The following is a 21,555-nucleotide window of genomic DNA, read 5'->3' as shown; positions in this document are numbered from 1 at the left end:
ATGTTGTGTCTTTGTGTATGGTGTGTGTGTGGTGTCTGTGTATGTGGGGTCGGGGTGTTTATGTGTTTGTGTATGTATGGGGTGGGGGTGGGGGGCGGCGCCGGGCTGGCCGAACCTTAGGCCGCCCTCGCTCCACCACCGGCGCAGTGGGACGGCCTGGTCTGGCGTGGGGGTGGGTGGCTGGGAGGCCAGAGGTCAAGACGACGGGGAGGGGGGAGGGGAGAACGGATTGCTTGAAGGTCCGGCCGAAGGGGGTTGGGCGGGGCAGGGACAGCCGAAGGTTCCGCCTGCGGACGCCTGTCCCTTCCCCCCCCCCCCCACTCCGGTGAGCCGAGCCGGCCTCATTTTTCTCCCCGCATCCCCATCCCCAGCGTGGTGGGGCCGCCTGGCCTGTTGGGCGATGGTGTCCGTACCGTACGTAGGTCGGGCCAGCTGGGGGTGAGGGCGGCGACAGCGACGGTGCTAGCCTGGATCTTGCCAACCCCCCAAACCTCCCCCCTGGCCCAGGGCGACGGGAGGGGGGGCGGTGCCGCGCCTGGATGGGATGCCGGGCGGCCGAGCCCCCTTTGCTGCAGGGAGTGGGGGCGCAGCACCCCTATACTCACAACTCTCACAGCCCGACACCTAGGCCAGCCTTGCGGGAGGGGGAGGATTAGCTGGTGAGGTGGGAGCTGCTGGCCTCCGATCCCCCTCCCCTCGCTCTCCCCCTCCCCTCTCCTCTTCCCCTCCTCTCACTCTCCCCCTCCCCTCTCCTTTCCTCTTGCTCTCCCCCTCCCCTCTCTTTTCCTTCTGATCCCATCTCATTCTTTCCCCCTGCTTTCCCCTCTCCATCTCATCCCAGCCCGTCCCATCCCATCCCATAGATGGCTGCTCAGGTGTCTGTCTAGGTATAGCTCTACTTCACCTTCCATGATAAACATAGAAGGAAAAGCTCTCCTGAGAAATGAGGAAAATGAAGAATAAACAGTCAGTATCCTTTTTTTTTTCCTTTTTCAAAACGTTCATTGATGCCATTTTAAAATTATTTTTATTCTCTTTAATAATCATTCATTAAGTGCCTGCTTTGAGCCAGGCATTTGAATACAAAATACAAAAAGAAGTGACAGAAACCTTAATTCCTAATCGGAGCAGTTGTAGTATTGTTACTACATATTACATACATAATAATATCCACTAAATACCACTATATTATTCCTTTACTTAAAAAACCTTTCAGTCAGCCCCCATTCACCCTTGCTTGAAGTCCAAACTCCTTAGCCTGACATTTGAGGCCCTCTGCTGTCTGTCCTTAACCAACAAGTTTAACCCAATTTCCCTAATTCGACGATTTCCCCGATCATCCTAAATGAATTCCCCCAGACTGCTTCCTCAACTGCCCCACACCCTCAGTACTCTTCACTCTTAATGTGCTTGATGATCGGTGCCTTCTGAATTTCCCACAATGTTTATTCTATGTCAGGGGCTCTTAACCAGGGTCTGGGAACTTTTTTTTAATGGTTGAACATAAAAATATTTGGATAACTATTTTAGTAAAATTGGTTTCTTTTGCAATCCTGTGTATTTAAAAACGTGATTCTGAGAAGAGGTCTGTAGGCTTTCACTAGTCAGCCAGACTATTTCATGACACTACTGAGGTGAAAGCCCCTGCCCCTTGGGATTCTCTTTTCATGGGTTTTTTCAAGTCAGTGACCCTGTTACACTCTGGCATTTCATTCTTGTTTAATGTAAATCCTTGAATTCAAAGCTCACTTAATTAACCCATTACCTCATCCTCCCCAAAGCACACATTATTGTGGATACTTACTTGGAAAATGTTTCTTGATAGGTTGAATCTTCCTTCATCTGAAAGGATTCGATATTTTTTTTTCTTCTGATGGTATAAGTTGTAATTTTATCATTAGAAGTAATGGAGCTCACGACTGACTACCTTTGGGCTTTTCTCTAGGTCGACTCCACCAAGATTGTCCACATCCACTCTGTCATCGTTCTGAGACGTTCAGATAAAAGGAAGGATCGTGTGGAAATTTCTCCTGAACAGCTTTCTGCTGCTTCTTTGGAAGCAGAAATATCCTTTGGAGGGAGGTGGGGCAGCTGTAGCCAAGGGGTCTTAGAGGGGCTAACATCAGGAAGCAGAAAGGGGAATCTTTATCTTTTGTAGAGTCTGAAGACCCCAGGGTCAGATCTTATCACAAGGAACCTCAGCTGAATATGCAGCCTCTTAGGATGCCATTTGAGCATAGTGAAAATGGAAAGAATAGTATTGCATGAGAACTAGTGACCATGGGGGCTTTTAGGGAAGCCCCTGCATGAGTCTGTTGTGATTGCTGCTGAGAGCCACCTGGGGAACCTGGACAGATTCCACCAGGGACCCTTACCCCTGCTGTCAGCTGGAACCCCTCCAAGTTGTACTTGGGGATTTCTAAAGAATTCATGACAACCAAGTAACTGCCTTGGCTGTCAGTTGTTATACTGCTCCAGAGGAAGATGCTGGGCGTAAGGACAGAAATGAGGAAAGAGCATGGAAAAGAATGATCAGAATACTAACATAGATAGAAGTGACTGGTAAACTAGAAGCGAAATTTTTTTAATGAAAAAATGACGATTTGGGGGGAAAGTTAAAATATTAAAAGCTTTTAAAAAGCACACTTACATATTTGAAATTAATTTGTTTAAAAACATAACAGTGGATTACACACATGTGCTTCGAGCCCCTCAGTGTCCCTCACTAAGCATGGTCGGAGAAATGAATGAGAATGAACCAGGCCATGTGGGTAGTTCAAGAAAGAACTCCATTTTTTAATTCTTTGGACAAGGTTTTTATAGAGCAGTGAGCCAAAGGAATAGGACTGGAGTTTTCTTACCATTATTTTAGATAGTCTGTCATATCCTGCATGTAACAAAATGTCTTTAATCAAATAAGGATTTAGCATCTAGGTGACTAAAATCTTAGGGTAGAGTTTTTTATCTCAAAACTCAAATAACACCCTTTTAAATGCAGCATATCTTAAAGGTTCCAGGAGCAAGCTTTTGAAAGCTGCATCTCAAAGGATTTCCTTTAGAGCTAGCCATGGAGATATTTATCTGAGTCCTGGATCAGGCTCCCTTGGCTCCTCCCCCCCACACACACATGTGTATGTGTATATTTATATATACACATATATATATCCATACACACACTACATATACATACATATATCAGAAAATTCTCTCTGTTCAGATTGTCCAACCTAGAGTATTCTATTTGATTCTTTCCTTTGAGTTTTAGGAAAAAGAGAAAAATTCTGTTCATGTAAGAGTAAGATACAGGCAGTATCAAAACAATTTTGCCTCTGACATATATTAGTCCATGAGCTGATCAGATCACTTGGGCTACTTCAGTACCCCAGACTAGAAGTCACCAAGCTGCCTGTGTTGATGGAGGGCCTCCTAGGGAGCTCCCTAGCCAAAGTTCAATCTCAGGTCTAGTTAAAAGCAAAAAAAGTGGAAGATGGAGATGGGTTGTTGTTTGATCTTAATGATCTCAGTGGTATCATGGAACTTTACAGTTGGGTGGGCTTTAAAAGTATTCTGAACTCCCTTCTACTACATACCTATCAGATTCAGCCTCTGCTGAGAAAAGTTGAGAAGAGGGTGAGAGGAGAGAACGTGGAGGTACCTATTCTAGACAGCCTTAAGGAGAGCTACAAAAGGGAGAAAAGATAAGGGATGATAGTGGGGATAGATGGATCAAGTGAGGGTTTTTTGAGGATGGGGAGGAGACATAGGCACTTTTGTAGGCAGTAGGGAAGCAGCCAAGAGATGGGGAGAGATTGGAGATGAGTGAGAGTGGGGATGATGGAGAAAGGGGGTAGTCCGTTGAAGGAGAAAGAATAGGGATTGGTTGTGTTTGGAGAAGGATTGGCTTTGGTAAGGAGTGAGGCCATTTCATCGTGTGAGACAGGTAAAGGAAGAGAGAGGGCTAGAGGGTACCTGAGTAACCCAAGAGGAGGAAGATGGGAGGAGAGGGTGAATGGTATCAATTTTTTTTTATGTGAAACATGAGGCAGGGTTCTCAGCTGAGGAGGAGGGAGCAGGGGAGCCATGGAAGGTATGAGGAGGGATGAGAAAGTTTAGAAGAGCCATTGTAGAGAGTGAGAGAGGGAGTTGATAAGGCAGGTAGAGGATTGTCTGGCAACAATGAGGTTGTGAAATTTTTTCTAGCTTTGTTCAGCAGCTTGTGTGTAGGAGCAAATGGGAGGGATGATGAGAGTGATCCTAGGCTGAGGCTTGACAGAGAATAACAAGAGTTAAGATAAGGGTTTGAGGGACTTGAGAAGAGGCCTGGGTAGACTTGGATTTGATTATGGAGGAGTCAAGATAGAAGAGGACAGAATGGCTAATCTAGGAGTAATGACCTAGGGGAGATTTGAGGGGTCAAGGGATGGGAGGTCACAGTTCAGACAAAGAATTGGATTCGGTAAGGGAAGGTGGAAGGAAAGGTGAAAAGCCAGTAGATTATGGTTGGATGAGGGGATTTCAGAATTCTTGAAAACAGAGGTGGTACATTTATGGGCGATGGCAAGATCAAGGGTATGACCCTCTGTGTGTGTGTCTGAGTTGGGGTGGAAGAGGAGGTCACCCCTTCCATAATTTGTCATTTTCTGGTTTTTTTTTGTTAATTTTGCCAGTCTGATGGATATGAGGTAGATCTTCAGAGTTGCTTTAATTTGTATTTCTCCAGTTATTAGTTATTTGAATAATTTTTCTGTGGTTCTCGATAGCTTGGGTTTCTTCTCTTGCAAACTGCTTATTTATATCTTCTGCTCATTTGTTAATTTATTAATGAATGGCTTTTATTCAGTTCCTTATATATATTTTGAAAATGAGACCTTTATCAGAGAAAGTTGATGCGAAGATTTTTTTCCTGTTAAATGTTTCTATTCTAATCATAGCTGCCTTAGATTTATTTGTGCCAAAACTTAATTTTAATTAATCAAAATCATCCATTTTGTCTTTTGCATTTATATTTCTCCTTTGTTTGGTCTTGAAGTCTTCCCCTATCCCTAGACCTGAAAGGTGATTTTTTTCCCTCATTTCTGGTAATAACTTTTCTGTCCAGGTCATGTAACTATTTGGAGCCTCTTTTAGCTTCTGGTATAGGGTATTGATCTAAAACTTGTTTTTGTTAGACTGCTATTTCCCCAACAATTTGTGTCAAAGGGGGAATCCTTGCCCCACTAACTAGCACTAGGCTACCAGCTTTGTTTTGTTTGGTTTCTCTTGAAAATTTTTTTCCCTTTGTCCCTTCAAATGAATTTCATTTTTATTTTTTCTACCTACCAAAGTAATCCTTTGATTTACACGGCACTGAATGAGTTAATTTAGGTAGCAGTATCATTATTATATTAGTTTGACCTGTTGTTCAGTTTTTTCAGTTGTGACTGACTCTTCCATGACTCCATTTGGGATTTTCTAGGCAAAGATACTGGGGTGGTTTACCATTCTCTTCTCCAGCTCATTTTACAGATGAGGAAAATGAAGCAAACTGGTAAGTGACTTGCCCAGGGTCACACAGCTAATAAGTGTCTGAAGTCAAATTTGAACTCAGTAAGATGAGTCTTTCTGACTCCAGGCCTGGCACTCCATCCACTGTGCCACTTAGCTGCCCTGTCTTGGCCTACCCACGAGCAATGAAAATTTTCTAATATTTAAGTGTCATTATTTCTGTAAACAAGTTATACTCCTATAGTTCCTGGGTATGTGTTGATAGGTAGATTCCCAGGTACTTTTATGCATTGTGTAATTATTTTAAATGGAATTTCTCTTTCTGTCTCTTCTGGCTGGGTATTTTTGGTAACAAATGCTGATGATTTATGTGGATTTATTTTGTAGCCTTTACATTTGCTAAATTTATCATTTTGATTAAGTTTTAGTTGACTCTGTAGGATTCTCTAAGTATATTATCACCAGAAGTGAGCATTTAGTTTTTTTCCTCTCAATTCCATGTTCTTTTCTTATTGTTATTGCTAAAATTTCTAGCTCAGTAACATATAAAAGTCCTGGCAGTAAACATCTTTGCTTTGCCCTTGATCTTATTGGAAAGGCCTCTAATTTATCTTCATTACATATGATGGTGAATCTTGGTTTTTTGGTATGTATGGAAAGGTCCATTTATTCCTATGTTTTCGTGTGTGTGTGTGTGTGTGTGTGTGTGTGTGTGTGTGTAATCATTTATTATCAATTTAATAACTTCAATAAGCTCCAGAGCCTGAACTAATCTACCAGAAGAGCCTGGACCTAACAGCTTCTTTGTTCTCTGAGTAAACTCAGAGAATGCCTCTTCCTATGTCAACAAAGCCAGATAGGACTAACTTTATGGTCATTAAGGATGACACCCTTAACCTGAGATACTATCTTGAGGAATGGGACTTTTTCTTATCTTAATATTTTTTGGACATATACTATGTTATGGAATGTTAATGGTAAAGAAAACACAGATATCCTGGGTCATAATTTCAATGGACACTTTGTCAGCTTTCTCATTTTATTGTATTTACCACCTATTCAATTAAGAAAATTCCTTTCTCATACAATGATTAAACCTATATGGCGATCATAAATTTGTGAACACAGCCACCCTGAATTGGGATGGTTCTAAAATGTATTTAAGCCTTCTCATTCTTTTGTTCAGGCAGTCAGATTTTATTTGGCTCCATACATGTATGTACTCAACTAGTTTTAAGAGAATAAACAATATGGATTTACATTATCACCTAGTCTGTTTGTTTCCTTTAACTAAACTTTGAGGTCGACTGTGTGTGTGTGTGTGTTTAACAGAAATGGGTGTTGTATTTTGTTTGGGGAGACCTGAGTTTGAATCCTGCTTTAGATAATCCCTAGCTCTGTGACCCTGGACCAGGTAGTCATTTGACCACCTGTGACTCACTTTCTTCATCTGTAAAATTAGCACCTACCTCCCAGGGTTGTCATGAGGATAAAGCAAGATCATCTTTGTAAAGTGCCTTGTGAAACTTATATTTAAATGTTATAGAATATTAGTTATTATTATTAATGTGGTCTGTTATGTTTATAGATTTCCTAATCTTTAACCAACCCCACATTCCTTGGAGTCAGCCTAATTATAATGTATGATTTTTTGGATGCGTTGCTGTAATCTCTTTGCTAATATTTAAACATTCATTTTTTTTTAGAGGAGGGAAGGCAAGGCAATTGGGATTAAGTGACTTGCCCAAGGTCGCACAGTAAATATTCATTTTTTGGAATTTTGAGTTCCACATTCTCTCCCTTCCTTCTTCCTTCTCATTGAGAAGGCAGCAATAGAATTATAGTTATACACATAAAGTCATTTTGCTAATATTTTATCTAAAATATTTGCATCACTGTTCATTTGGGATATTGGTCTGTCATCAGTTTATGTTGCTATTTGCCTGCTTCTCTGTATTTGTCACATCTACTGTTTCTTATAGCACAGTAATAGCCCATGCCATTCATGTACCACAGTTTGTAGAGCCACTGCCCAATTGATCGATCCATCCATCCACTCATTTTTAAGCACAGAAATCAAATCGCTGCCATAAATATTTGGGTATATGTGGGGACATTCTTTTTGTTGGTGACCTCTGTGGGATGTAAGCCTAGTCATGGACTCACTAAGTCAAAGGATATATGGACATTTTAATCACTTTATTTGCATCATTCCAAATTTCTTCCCATCAATAAGCATTTATTAATCACCTATCCCATGCCAGACACTGTGCTAAGCTGTAAAGATACCAAAGCAAAAGTTGTAAAACAATTACTGTCCTTGGGGAGCTTACATTCCTTTGGGGAGGGCATAGAACATTTTTACATACAATGAAATGCCAGGTGATTTGGGGCAGGTGGGGAGCTAGGAGCAGTTAGGAGCATTAGGAAGAGCCTTATGTAGGAGTTGACACTTGAGTTGAGTTTTGGAGGAAATCCAGATTCTAGCAGCTGGAGGTGAAGAAGGAGTGTATTTCATGCATAGGTAACAGCCTATGCAAAGGGATGTAGAAAGGAGATAATTTCTTTAAAAATTTTATTTATTTATGTTTTATTATTATGAGGTTTTATAATTCTATATTATAATTATAAATTGTTATTTTATTATGAGCTTTTATTTTTAATTGGCCAATATTTTTCTCCTCCCCCTCTCCCCCACCAGAAATTCCTAGCCCAGCTAAGAACACCCCTTATACATGTGTCTAGCCAATCAAAACAAAATTCTGTGTTGGCCCATCCAAAATGTCTCCATGTGCACTCTCTCAGGAAGTAGAGAACAGGTTTTGTTTGTCTTCTGAATTCTGCTTGGTCATTCCACTGTTAAAGAGTTTAGCAAAATAGTATTCTATCATATTTTCTACCATAATTTGTTTATTCCCCAATTTATGGGCACCCCCTCAGATTCCTATTCTCTGTCACCTTAAAAAGAGCTACAAATATTTTTGTATATCCTCAGGGTTTATTTTGTTTCTGACTTAGGACCTTTTTAGCACTCTGAATCTTCCCTCTTTCTAAATCATTCTCTTCTCCTCCCCTTTCCCTCCTATTTTCCTATTGACTGAAATTTATTTCTGTACCTAAGTCTGTGTGTGTGTATGAATTCCCTCTTTTGATGAGTTTGAGTGACAATGAGGTTTAAGTGTCAGCTACTCCCCCTAACCCCCACCTCCTTATTTGTCTAGATGTCTACTCGTATAACCTGATTATATAAAAATAATTGTCCCTAACCACCTTTTCCCTACCCCCCCAAAAAAAAGTGTGTTCTTTTTTCCCTCTCCATTCTTAAGATCATGAAGGCATAACAGAAGTACACCTGGGCCTTGTCTCTTTGACCTTTCTCTGTGGATCCTGGGAATCCCAAATGTATCATTTCCTCATATTTGAATGTAAGCAGTTTATCCTTATTTAGCCCTTTATCATTATTCATTCATATTTACTTTTGTATGCTTCTCTTGAGTCCTGTGTTTGTATTTCAAGGTTTCTCCTCAGCTTTGGTCTTTTCATCAGGAATGCTTGGAAGTCCTCTATTTCATTAAAGGTTCATCCCACCCTCTACTCCCCCATGGCATTATACTCAGTTTTGCTGGGTAAATTATTCTTGGCTGTAAGCCTATATCCTTTGCTTTCTGGAATATCATATTCCAGGTTCTCTGACTGCTAAATCGTGACTACTCCTGATTGTGGCTCCTTGGTACAAGGACTTGTTCTTTCTGGCTGTTTACAGTATTTTTTTTCTTTGACCTGGAAACTCTGGCATTTAACTACGATGTTCCTATGAGTTTTCTTTTGAGATTTCTTTCAGGAGGTGACTAGTAAATTCTCTTTCCATTTCACTCCCTGGTTCTAAGACATCTTAGCATATGTTTTCTTGCCATATGATGCCTAGGATCTTTTTGTGGTCATGATGTTCAATTAGTCTAAAAATTCTTACATTTCTTTTTATCAATCTATTTTCCAGGTCAACTGTTTTTACTATGAGATACCTTATACTTTATTCTATTTTTTCAGGTTTTCCCTTTTGTTTTATTATTTTATTTTATTTTTTTGTCTTTTTGGAGACGGGGAAGGCAGGGCAATTGGGGTTAAGTGACTTACTCGAGGTCACATGGCTATTAAGTGTTAAGTGTCTGAGGTCACATTTGAACTCAGGTCCTCCTGACTCCAAGGCCGGTACTCTATTCACTGTGCTACCTAGCTGCCCCTTTTGTTTTATTTTTTCTTGTTGCCGTATAGAGTAATTATTGCCTGGGTAGGTTTTCTATACCTCTTGGTCAAGCTCTTAAACCTATTTCCATAGGTCTTGTTTCTTTTCCCATTTTTTCCTCTAGAACTGACATTCCAAACTCTTCTTTTAAACTCTTGATTCATCTCTTCCTGGAACAGTTGAGTTTGTGCCCAAGCTGTTTTTTCTCTGGACTTTTGCTTGTAGATGTTTTGGAGCCCTTCTCTTCTGGATCTATATCTTGAGCTTTCCTGTCACTATAATAATGACCCATTAAGATGGGATTCTTTTTTGTTTTCTATTTTTGTAGCCTACTTCCTGATTTCATACTTGATGTTAGGGCTGGGCACTTCTGAAGGGAAGATCTGGGCTGGTCCTCTTGCTGCTCTTTTAGGTGTATTGAGTGGTGTTTATTCTGGGATATCAGGACAAGCTTGAGCTGGGGACCTGCAAACTTTCAGTGTTCCCAGAGGGGACTGATCCAGGGCAAAGTCTGATTGCTGTCCCCCTGGTCTGAGTTCTACAAATTCCTGACCTAGTTCTGAACAAGAAGAGCCTTGCTGTTGGTGTTAGCCACTGCTAGCCAGCTAGACAGCTCTCTTGGTTCAGAGTTATGGAACTATAGGCTCCCCTTTGGTTTGGGATTCCCATTTTGGTTATTTGTCTGCAGGCTGGATGCTGGAAGTGAGATTCTGGGGCCTGAGCCACACCACTGCTACCCTCTGGATTTCCTCATTTCTCCATATACTGCCTATGACCTCCCTTTCCAGGAACATTATTCCTCTACACAGATTTCTTTCTCAGTCCATCCTAGATCTATGACTTGGACTTGGGTAATGGGGGCCGAATGTGCCATTTTATACCTGCTCCACTGCAGTGCCCTGGAATAGTTCTGAAATTTCCTCTCTGGTGGGATGTTGAAGTTCTTTTCTCCTGGTGTACTCCTGGCCCAACCCCAACCCTAATGTCTAAAGCCCTCTCTGCCTGTCTCTCTCTGACTCTCTCTCTCTGCTAAGCTGGGCTAAATGGAGGAATCACTGTGACTTTTTAAAGTATTTCACCAGGATTAGGATTTGGTCTGGTGTATGTTTTAGATCTATTTGGAGGAGAGTGTGGAAGGGATCTTACCCCTCTGCTTCCTCCCGGTCTGCCTTCTTGGCTCTATACTCTCCAAGTGATAGCATTTGTAAGGAATGGCAATTAGGCCAGTTAGCTGGACCATAGAGTATGTGAAGGGGAGTGATACGTAATAAATTCATAAAGAAAGATTGGAGTTGGGTTAGAAGGACTTTAAATGCCAAACCACCTAGGTTGTGTTTGGTTCTGTATGTGAAACTAGAGCTCCCTGAATAGGGGAGAGTGACATGGGCAGGCCTGGGCTTTGGAACTATTTCTTTAGCAGCTGTGAAGAAAAGCACAGATGGGGGTGGGGTGCATACTGGAGCCAGAGAGCCCAATTGGGAAGCTGTTATAGTAGTCTGGGCAGGAGATCTTGGGGGCCTGAATCTAGATGGTGGCCATGTGTAAGCCAGAGCCGAGAGGATGTGTATGTGGAATGTGAACTGGCAACAGGCTAGGATCTGAGGGAGAAGGCAGAGTTGTGGTTGATATTGAGGCTGTGAAGCTTAGTGTCTAGAATGATGATGAGAACTAATAGAAATGAAGAACCTGGGCTGTAGAGAGTTTGATAGCTAGAATGTCACTGAGCAGGCTTGGAAGGAAGCTCCATGAGCAGGTCCTAGATGACATATTGGAAGTGACCCTCCAGGTCATCTAGGCCAGTTCCCCCATCTCACAGGCAGGGAAAGAGGTAGAGTGGTATACATACTGCATCTCCATGCTGGTAACGTGTCAGATTTGGGGGTACATTTGTGCCACAAAAAAATAAGTGTTTCCCTCTTGGTAGGGTGTTCAGCTTGGTAGACACAGATAAGAGCTGTGGATTTGGACTCAGAGGCTCTGTCCTTGATCCTAGCTCACCTTCTTAGGTCACTTTGGGTATGGGAATCTCTAGGCCTTAGTTTCCTTGTATGTGCAATCAATGAGTAGTTTAGAATAGAGGACCTCTGAGGTACATCCTGGCTCAAAAGCTGAGTTTTTGGTCACATAATAACCTAGTGTGGCCAATTGAGAAGCTACAGGGAAAAACATTCCTATCTTTGAATACAGAGTCATGTATAAATGAAATGAATTTCATTCTGAATTTCAATGAAAAAAATTCAGTATAGTGAATTATTAAATTTTGATCCTGAAAATATGATTGATTTTCTTTCTAAACTTATTCATTGTCATTTTTTTTAAAAGCTCACTAGGGGTACAAGAGGAAGAGGTCTATAAGATTCTTCTCTAGACTAAAATTCTAACTTGCTATCTCCTATAGGTATGCTTAGATCTTAGCATTCAATCTTTCCTGTCTTCCAGAGACCTTGTATGAACTAATGTACCCAGTGCACACTCAGATGCTTGACTTGCCAGGTTTTCCCAGGGTAGTATCACTTTATGTAATCAGAGTCATACCTAGTCTGTTGTAGCATTCCACTCTCCCTGGTGCCAGTCTCACCTGTTCATTGCTACCTCTGTTCAGTATGTCCCTTGTTCTTTCTTCTTGGGGTCCCTTCCACGTGGCAGGTAGGCAGGTGGGCAGCTAGTGTTTGAGGGACCTGGTGTCTTGGAAACAGATTAGAAAGCTGGGCCCTTTGCCTTTGCTTCTCAACCCTCCTCCATTCAAAGACAAGAATTTAGTTCTTGGCACATGTGTTCCTGAACAGCCTTAGGATACCAAAATATTTGGGGTAGCAGAGAACTGAAAACAGATTCGGTGCCCATCATTGCAGAATGGTTGAACAGATTGTCCGAGAAACTTGGGGACACTTGTACAAGTGAGTGGAAGCAGGAAAATTATATATCCAATGTCTACAATGATGTACCTGAAAAAAAAACACTAGGATTCTACTGAAGGCTGTGTAAACCTAGTGACCCATCTTGGCCTTGAGAGATGAGGAAATGTACCACCTGCCTTTCCTTGGAGACGTGGTTGACTATGGGTGTGAAAGGAAGTGATCTTACTCTGAAAATACTCCTGATTTGTCAATGTCCTTTCTAAATAATTTCTGGATTGAACTTAGTTAATTAGATTCGGTTATATGCACATTCATATTCATTGATTCATTTTGCAAAAAACCCTTGTGCTTGAAATAGTGGCATGTGAGTTCCCTACATTTTCATGCTGCCTATTAGCCGTGTTACAAAAGCTGGCACTAAATTCAAATGCTGAGTGTGGTGACAGTGTTGGTGGAGATGTATAGGAGAAAGGTTAGTGGCCCTGTTTGGGTATAAGTGTAAGACTCCCTTGGGAAACGTGATGCCAGGAAAGGCCTAGCACCTTTGGAACTGAACCTTAGGTCTTTCAAATAACTATTACCCACCACACTGACCCGAAAGCAAGCTAGACTGTGTTTAAGCTTCAAGCTACAGAATTTACATAATCACACACGTTTCTGCTTCTTTTTTTCTTAAAGTCCTTAACAGTCCCACAGATTGGCTGAGCTGACTGGTCGCCGCATTCGAGTTGTAGGCTGGTATCATTCTCATCCCCACATTACCGTGTGGCCATCCCATGTTGGTAAGTAGTGCTTACAAGTCCAGGACTTGATACGTAGTAGGTGTTTAATCAGTGTTGGTTGATTGATTGAGAGAGAGAGAAAACGAGAGAACTCAAGTGCCAGTGCTATGGACCCCTGAGCCCCAAGGTAGCCAGCCCAAGAAGCAGCTCTACAGGGGGTGTCTGAACTTTCTCTACTTTTCTACTTGCAACGCAAAACACCTGATAATGATACCAAGTTTTTATTTTTGCCTAGACCTGGGATTTCATTAGCCAAAGTTGCACCTGGTATGGAAAGATTTCTCTTGCACTGAGCTGGAGTCAGGATGGGTCTGTCAAAAGCAGGAGATAAGCCCTCTATCAGAGGTTCATAGAAGGCCCCTAGAGACCATCAGGGTCCTTGGAGGCCTAATAGGTCACAAGGTAGTGGCAGACTTGAACATGGGTCTTCTGATACCAGAGCCATTGGTATGGAAGTGCTACCACATGCTGCTTTTCACTTAAGGTGAAATTCTGTGCAGTAGTCTCTTTGAGAAACAAGGGAAGTCCTTTCTTAATTGAGAGATGATAGATAGAGGCACTGGATGAGATGTGTTTTCAGACATGGCTGTGTTTGACTTAGTGAGTTGTCACAGACAAAGAAACCAGGGTCATTGAAGCTTTCCCAAAAGTCACTGAAGAGAGCTAAGGGGAGTTGAGAAGATGGTCTAGACTAAAACTCCCCATGACCAAAAGAAAGGTTTGACTTGTGAGCTTCAAGGAGTGAAAAAAATTGAGCTCTGGACCTTTGCCTTGTCACTCTGTGAGAAGGGGGTGAGGGGGAGCAGACTAGCTGTTCTTAAGGCCCACTTCCAGGGCTATCATTCTCTGATGTAATTATCTGTGAATGGTGAGGAGTCATACAGTGGCCAAATAAGGAAAGTGAATCTGTTGTATGTCACATTAGAACAGCTGGCATCTCTAGCATTTTCAGGCTTGCCAAAGACTTCACATAATTTTTCTTCTTGATTCTGACTATAACACAGGGAGGGTAGGTCCTGTTGTTATCCCCATTTTACAAATGAGGAAACTGAAGTCGAGAGGAGTGCCAGTAACTCCAGAACTGGGATTCCCACACAAAGAACCCAAGGCTTTCTGACTTTGAGGCCACTATGTCTCCCTGAGCCTACACCCAGTGCCATGTTCTCTAGCAGCTTCCTTTGTTTCCTTGGTGAATCACACCTATTTAGTCATAAAAAGTCATTTAGTCTGACTTTTTGTGACTCCATTTGGGGTTTTCTTGTCCCCAAACTTGACCTTCTCTAGCTAGCTCATTTTACAGATGAGGAAATTGAAGCAAACAGAATTGTTGATTTACCCAGAGTCACATATCTAGTAAGCATCTGAGGCCCAATTTGAACTCAGGTCTTCCAGATTCCAGGCCTGGCACTCTATCCACTGCACCACCTAGCTGCCTAAATCCAGTTCACTTGCATGTCACAGCATCACTTCCCTGATGTCATGCTCATCTTGGAGAATGAAAAACAAACAACCTTGCTTTGTATGTAGAAAAGTATCTATAGCTCTTTATTGCACAGATTTCTAATGGATAAGTAATAGTGTATGTTACAGGACCTGTAAAGGTGTTAACACTGGTGAAATCCCATGTGTTTTGTCATAGCTGTTAGCTAGACTCTTAAGTTTCATGAGATCAGGGACCCCCCTAAATTCTCTTTCTCCTTTAATACCTACCATAGTACTCTGCAAATAGTAGATGTTTAACAAATGCTTATTCATTTGACAACTCTTTTTTTTTTAAGCTAAAATCTGACTACCTTTAAATAGCAGTTTTTTAATTATTTGGGGTTTTCATTCATTTTTTTTAAAAAGTACTGATTTATATTTAATTTACTTGAAAGGACAGAGGATAAAGTTTCATCATTGAATTTTGGCAGTATTTTCAGAAATTCAAATGAAGTAGTACTCAGTGAGATCCTTCAATTGAGCATCTACTGTAGCCTGGCAGTATCATATCCCATCATTGAGTCTCTTCAAGAACCTTCTGAGAGATTGTGGATGGACAATTATATTTTATTTGTGTCTCTGGTATTTGTAGATATTCGTACCCAAGCCATGTACCAGATGATGGATGAGAGCTTTGTGGGACTTATTTTCTCCTGTTTTGTTGAAGACAAAAACACCAAGGTATGTGGTGTACGAAGATAGATACAAAATTCCTAACACAGTGGTTTGGAAATAAAAAGTTGCTTATTACAGTGAAATTTCTGCTCTTTTTTTTTTTTTTGGAGGGGGGAAGGCAGGGCAATTGGTGTTAAGTGACTTGCCCAAGGTCACACAGCTAGTAAGTGTTAAGTGTCTGAGGTCACATTTAAACTCAGGTCCTCCTGACTCCAGGGCCGGAGCTGTATTCACTTTACCACCTAGCCGCCCCCAGTGGTAAGATTTCTTATTAAGTTTACAAGAGACTCAAATCTCTCTAGCTCTCATCCTTGAGCCTAGACTGGTCTTGGTGAAGAGAGGTAGGTTTCCACTTCAGGCTTTTTTCACTGAGCTGGTATTACTAGAATGGGATCCTCCAGGCTGCTCAATTAGCTTCTACCACAAAGCGTGCCTGGATGATTGTAGCATCCTTAGAGCTTCTCAAGCAGCTGGGATTGAAGTTGAGAATAGAATGCACATCTCTGTGTAGGAGTTTTCCAAGTGCCCATGTACTTGGGACTCCACTATTGTCCTCTGTATTCCAGTTTTACTCTGCCTTTTGGGGATGGGTCTGGTGTGATCCACACTTGTGTTTTCTTTGGTTTGGGGAATTCCTTGATATGGAAACTTCCCCCAGCAGCATGGAACAGCATCTCACCTAGGATTAACTCTTGGAGAGTTAATCAGAGCACTGATAGGTTAGATGACCTGCCTAGAACCTCCCAGCCAGTATGTGTCCAAGTTGGAAATTGGACTCAGGTCTTCTTGTCTCAAGGGCAGTCACAGTGCCTTTGCCATTTTTTTCTTTAATTTTTTAAATTAAATTTCTTTTAATTTAAATTTTCTTTTTTTTAAAAAATCTTGTTCTCCTTCCCCCCATGTATTCCACTTGAAAGAAGAACAAAACCCCACTTACAAACATGTATAATCAAGCAAAACCAATTTCCATGTTGACCATGTCCAAAAAGGAATGTATCTGATTCTGTGCTTAGTCTTCGCCTCTCTAAAAGGACATGGGCCACATGTTTCACCACAAGTCCTTGATTCCAGATTGGCCAAGATCAGCTTTCCAAGGCTTTCAAAGTTGATTAACTTTATGGTGTTGCTGATACTGGATAGATTGTTTTCCTGGTTTGACTCACTTTATTTTGCATCAATTCATACAGGTCTTCTCAGGTTTTTTGGAAACCATCTTCTTTACCATCTTCCATAGCCATTTTCTGCATATATTATAACTTGTTTAGCTTTTTCTCAATGGATGGGTACTGGCACCCCCTTAGTTTCCTATTCTTTGCCATCTCAAAAAGAGCTATGAATATTTGACAAATCCTATTTAGAATTTGTTTTTCTTAGGACTAATCCCTTACTTAATCTGTCCTTCTAATTCCCCCTTCTCTCTTCTCCCCTTTTCCTATTTTTCTGCTGAGTGAAAAAATATTGTACCTAATATGTGTATATGTTCTTTCCTCCTTTGACAGGTTCAGATGAATGAGGTTGAAATGTCAGCCATTCTCCCAACTCCTTCCTCCTTATTTGTATAGACTTCTACATGAATACCCTATCGTGTGAGATACTGTTCTCTAACTTTCTCCCTTTCCTCCCCTAGTATGTTGCTCTTCTTTATTTCTATTCTTCTTTTAAGGTCAATACCCAACAGAACCACTCCTAGGCCTTCTGTCTAATTAGACTTCCTCATAACCCCTGATGATGATAGGGTTCAGAGGGGACACATGCATCATCTCCCCATGTTGGTATGTAAGCAGTTTATCATGGTTTAATCGCTTATGATTATTTGTTCATTTTTACCTTGTTTCTCTAATGCCTGTGTTTGAACTTTAAAGTTTCTACACAGCTCTAGTCTTTTCTTCAGGAATGCTTGGAAGTCCTCTATTTAATTAATGATCTACTTTTTCCCTGTTTCATTGTCCTCAAGTTTTGCTGGGTAAGTTATTCTTGGTCTCAAGTCCATATCCTTTGCCTTCTGGAATATCATTTTCCAAGTTCTTCGCTCCTTAATGGTGGTGGCTGCTAAATTGTGGGTCATCCTGGCTGTTATTCTAGCATCTCAGGGACAGGTTGGGGACCTGTAAGCTTTTAGTGCTTCCAGGGTGATCTGCTTCAGGGCAAAGTCTGATTGGTGCTCACTGGGCTGAGCTCTGCAAATTCTTTGGGTCTGGATCTGAGCAGGACAGCTATGGAGTTTCAATAGACTGCTTTTGGACTCAGGCGCTATCAGCTAGATGGTTCAGATGGACAGAACTTTAGGGTCCCCTTTGGTCTGAGTTTTCAGCTCTGGTTATTCTGCCACAGACTTTAGGTTAGGCTAGAAGTTACAACTGAGACTCTGCTCTGCTCCTGGGGGCTGAGCCATATAGCTGCTGCTTGCTTCTAAACTTCTTGTTCAGTACAGATCCTAGGACCTGCAACCATTCTTTACCCAGGAACGCTAGCCTTGGCCATGGGTCTGCTCTTCAGTCTGCTTGGCTCTGTGTAATGAGGTTCAGATCTGTCAGTTGCCACCTCTTCCTGCATCGTGCTGGCTCTGAGGCCATAAAAAGAATCTTTTTCTCTTTCCCACTCACATATTCCACTTGAAAGAAAAACAAAACCCCAGTTACAAACATATATTTCTGTTCAGGGATGCACCTTGTGGCACACTGCTGACCAGGCCCCTTCCCCACCCCCCCCATCCCAGTGTCCACAGATCTCCCTGTCTTCCTGGGCTGACCTGGGTCAGAAAGTGATTCACTTGGATATTTTTCTTGGATTTCTCCATCAGGTTGGGCTCTTGTGTGTTTTCCTGGTTGGAGGAGGTTGGTTTTTATATTTTGGGGGCTGGGGAGGTGGTGCTTGCTGTTCTCCTTCCTGCTACTCTACCATATTGGGTCCTCCATGCTTCTAATTTTTTAAACCAGTCTTTCCCTCTGACATACTTAGGCCTTGGGATCCTGACCTTTGTCCTTAAAGTGGAATGCCCTTGCTTGTGTCGTGGGAAATGAGGTGCAGAATTAGGGTGTCTTCAGGTCCCTGCTCTTCTAATTACTGGTTTTCACACCATGGGTACATTGCTCAAAGGGAAGCAGGAGAAGGGAGGGAAGGATGGTCCATATTTCTCCTCCCCCCTCCCAGGGCCATGAGCACACAGCTGTGTGAGTTTCTAAGGCTGGTTACAATGTGCCATATCATCATTCCACCAGCAGGACCAAGGATCCTAGATCTAGAACAGACAGGACCCTCAGAGGCTGTCACATCCAACCCTGGAGAAAGGGGGAAAAAACTGAGGCCCAGGGAAGGAAAGGACTTATCCAAGGCTATGTAAGCAGGAAAGTAACCAGGATTTGAACCCAGGCTCTTTGACTCCAAATTCACTGATTTCCAGTCTGTTGCACTATGTCCCATGACAGTGTGTGTCTTTTAGTCCTGAATTTCTTCATTATTTTCTTGCTGTCTGTTTTTCTTCTTCCTCTCCTTACATTCTCTTTCCACATACTTTGTTTCTACTTTGATATGTATTTCAGAAGGTAGTATGGAATGGTGGACAGAGACCCTGGCTCTGTAACTCACTACCCATGTGACCTTGTGTGTGTTGGTTGATTTCCCCTATCTGTAAAAATGAAGGGTTGGACTCCATGGCCTTTGAGGGCCTTTCTTGGCTCTAGGTCTAGCTTCCTCTGTGTGACACATCCCTAGGCCTTAGTGCCCTATTCTGTAAAATGAAGGCTTTGGGTTGGCCGGCCTCTTAGCTCTACTCCCTGCCACCTCTGACTTTATGAAGTTTTACTGTCCCCTTTTGGGTTTTCTGGCCCTTAGGTTAATTGTGGTTTTGGAAGCATTTACCCTCCTTGATTTGATACTGTTGATACTAATACTTCCTATTGATTTCTCTAGACTGGTCGTATACTCTATACTTGCTTCCAGTCCATTCAGGCCCAGAAGAACTCAGAGTAAGTATCACAGCTCTGTGTGTGTGTGCGTGCATGTGTGTGTGTGTGTATGTGCGTGTGTGTGTGCATGCATCCCCAAGCATGTGCCACTTTTGGCCTAATAGTTTTAGTTCCATTTTTTCATCAAGTATTAAAGGATTTCCATATTGGTATAATTCAACATAAGCATCTCAAGGAATGCTTTAGACTACCTTCATCCATAATCATCCCTTTGAGGCCTTTTCTGCAGATTGGAGGTACTGGGGAGCTTGGTATCCCATAACCAGCCTGAGAATAGAACTTTGGATTTCTCATTCTTAACTCTTAGAGAGTTGGTAGAGTAGCTGAGGACTAATTTTGGAGTCCTAGAGATCAGTGTAACATCAGGGACATATGGGCCATGTGACCCTGGGCTAGTCACAGCCCATTTGATGATTGATAGGCATCAGGGGAGGGAATTTCTACACTGAAAGTTTCCTATTATATGAATGAGATCACAGATCCAGACCCCAAACCTTCCCATAACATCAACCTTACCCTTTGTCTTAGTCACTTCAGCATTTCTGGATCCCGACCTAGCCATGCTATAAGCTTGATTTCAGACTCCCACTATTAAAACTCTAATCTCACTCAAAGTCACCTTATTTAGGAATGAACACTTGCTATTGAGAGTGCCCTGCCTTCACACGATTTCTGGGTGACCCAGTCTATCAGTGAGTGCTTGTCTTTCTAGAAACGCTGATTTCTTTCCACATCTTTAGAATAAGGGACAGAGCCTTCTTGGGCTTTGTCATTTGGCAGGGTTGCCATCAAGACTGGGCTGTTTGCTAGGTCTGTCAGTCAGAAAGTAGTCAATAGACCTTAGTGTTGGATGGATTGGGGGAAAGAATGAAAATCACCTTTTTAGCATGCCTTGCTTTGTCTTCACTGTATATCAAGCAGCTTTGGAAGTACCAAATTACTGTGGTTTTAAAGCAGAAGGAATACAGATGCTGTATTTCAAGTTTTTAGATAGTAAGAATGTGAAATGTTGGGGGAGGCTAGATGGTGCAGTGAGTAAAGCACCGGCCCTGGCCCCCAGAGTCAGGAGGACCTGAGTTCAATTCAGGCCTCACACTTAACACCCACACAAAAAAACTAGCTGTATAACCTCGGGCAAGTTACTTAACACCAATTGCTCTCCAAAAGGCAAAAAAAAAAGAATGTCAAATGGTCAGATGTTACATTTCTGAGTAATATTTGAGTTAGCAACATAAATTGCTTATGCAAGCAGCCCGTTTTCAGTTGTTCTTGTAATGGTTATTTTAGCTTCCCCTCACTAATACTCTAGTCAGCCTTAATGTGTGTGGATTTCTTTGTCACTCTATGCTGGTTTCCTTAGGACATGAAGGAATAAGGAAGGCCTTCAGTGTGCTGGCTAGCTCCTCTCTGGAGAACTCTGGGTAAAACCTGGACAAGAAGCCCTCACCTCAGGCTAAGAAGGCTTGGAAGGGCTGACATCTGGCAGTGGAGTAAGCTTTTGATTCCAGTGAAACCTGGGAGAGGACCAGCTTTTGAAAACATTTTCTATTTTGAAAGCATTCATTCTCTCTGGTCCTGTGTTCAGTTCAACAGACATTAAGTGCCTACTGTGTTCTGATCAGAGACAGCACAGCTAGTGGATGTCCACAGCTTGGGCATCAGAAAGCCCTCTGCCCTGCCGGCACCTGCCACTAGAGGCCACACTTTACCATGCCTCAGGCAGCTTGCAACCATGGAGGAACTTAGTGAGGTTTTTGAGGAATTTGATGAATACCAAACCCCACTTGGCCTTAGGGAAGACTTAAAGATTAGATAATCTGCCATCTGCTTGGAATTAGTGTGGGAATTCAAATTGTCCAACCTACAATCAAAGAGACTGAGGCAGAACTCTGAGCCAGTGGCACTTTATTAAAGGGTCCATAACTCTTTCTAAGGAAGTGGTCCTCAGATCTTCTTCATGATCTTCTTCCAGGACCTTGTTTTTATAGGGTTTACAAATATGCAAAAGAGGCATGGCAAAATACAGAATCTCATTGGTTGATAGACCTTGCTTTTGAGGGCCAATA

The 21,555-nt window shown here is 42.1% G+C and overlaps 2 protein-coding genes across 6 annotated transcripts in view; one reads left to right on the top strand and one right to left on the bottom strand.

Annotated features, from left to right (window-relative positions):
• The window catches only part of LOC138142658 (protein p13 MTCP-1), a 25,524-nt gene extending 24,799 nt beyond the window's left edge, over positions 1-725 (bottom strand). Inside the window, exon 1 of one of the 3 annotated variants that reach the window (XR_011163502.1) lies at positions 606-725. The gene's annotated coding sequence lies outside the window, so the exon portion shown is untranslated. Of the gene's footprint in view, positions 1-413; positions 541-605 lie in introns of those variants that run through there. The other 2 variants (XR_011163505.1, XR_011163503.1) reach the window with 2 other exon arrangements.
• The window catches only part of LOC138142657 (lys-63-specific deubiquitinase BRCC36-like), a 34,804-nt gene that overhangs the window by 410 nt on the left and 12,839 nt on the right, over positions 1-21,555 (top strand). Inside the window, exons 2-6 of one of the 3 annotated variants that reach the window (XM_069063739.1) lie at positions 1,946-2,066; positions 13,281-13,367; positions 15,442-15,539; positions 18,241-18,324; positions 19,434-19,489. In XM_069063739.1, the coding sequence (XP_068919840.1) occupies positions 1,946-2,066; positions 13,281-13,367; positions 15,442-15,539; positions 18,241-18,324; positions 19,434-19,489 (446 nt within the window). The remainder of the gene's footprint in view (positions 1-1,945; positions 2,067-13,280; positions 13,368-15,441; positions 15,540-18,240; positions 18,325-19,433; positions 19,490-21,555) is intronic. The other 2 variants (XM_069063741.1, XM_069063740.1) reach the window with 2 other exon arrangements.

Source organism: Petaurus breviceps, unplaced genomic scaffold (genome assembly GCF_028583685.1).
Source record: "Petaurus breviceps papuanus isolate PSGF00001 unplaced genomic scaffold, PetGlider_PUasm1.0 90601, whole genome shotgun sequence".
Lineage (NCBI taxonomy): Eukaryota > Metazoa > Chordata > Mammalia > Diprotodontia > Petauridae > Petaurus > Petaurus breviceps.
Note: the sequence above shows the minus strand (reverse complement) of the source record. Positions and strands in the feature narration are given on the sequence as shown.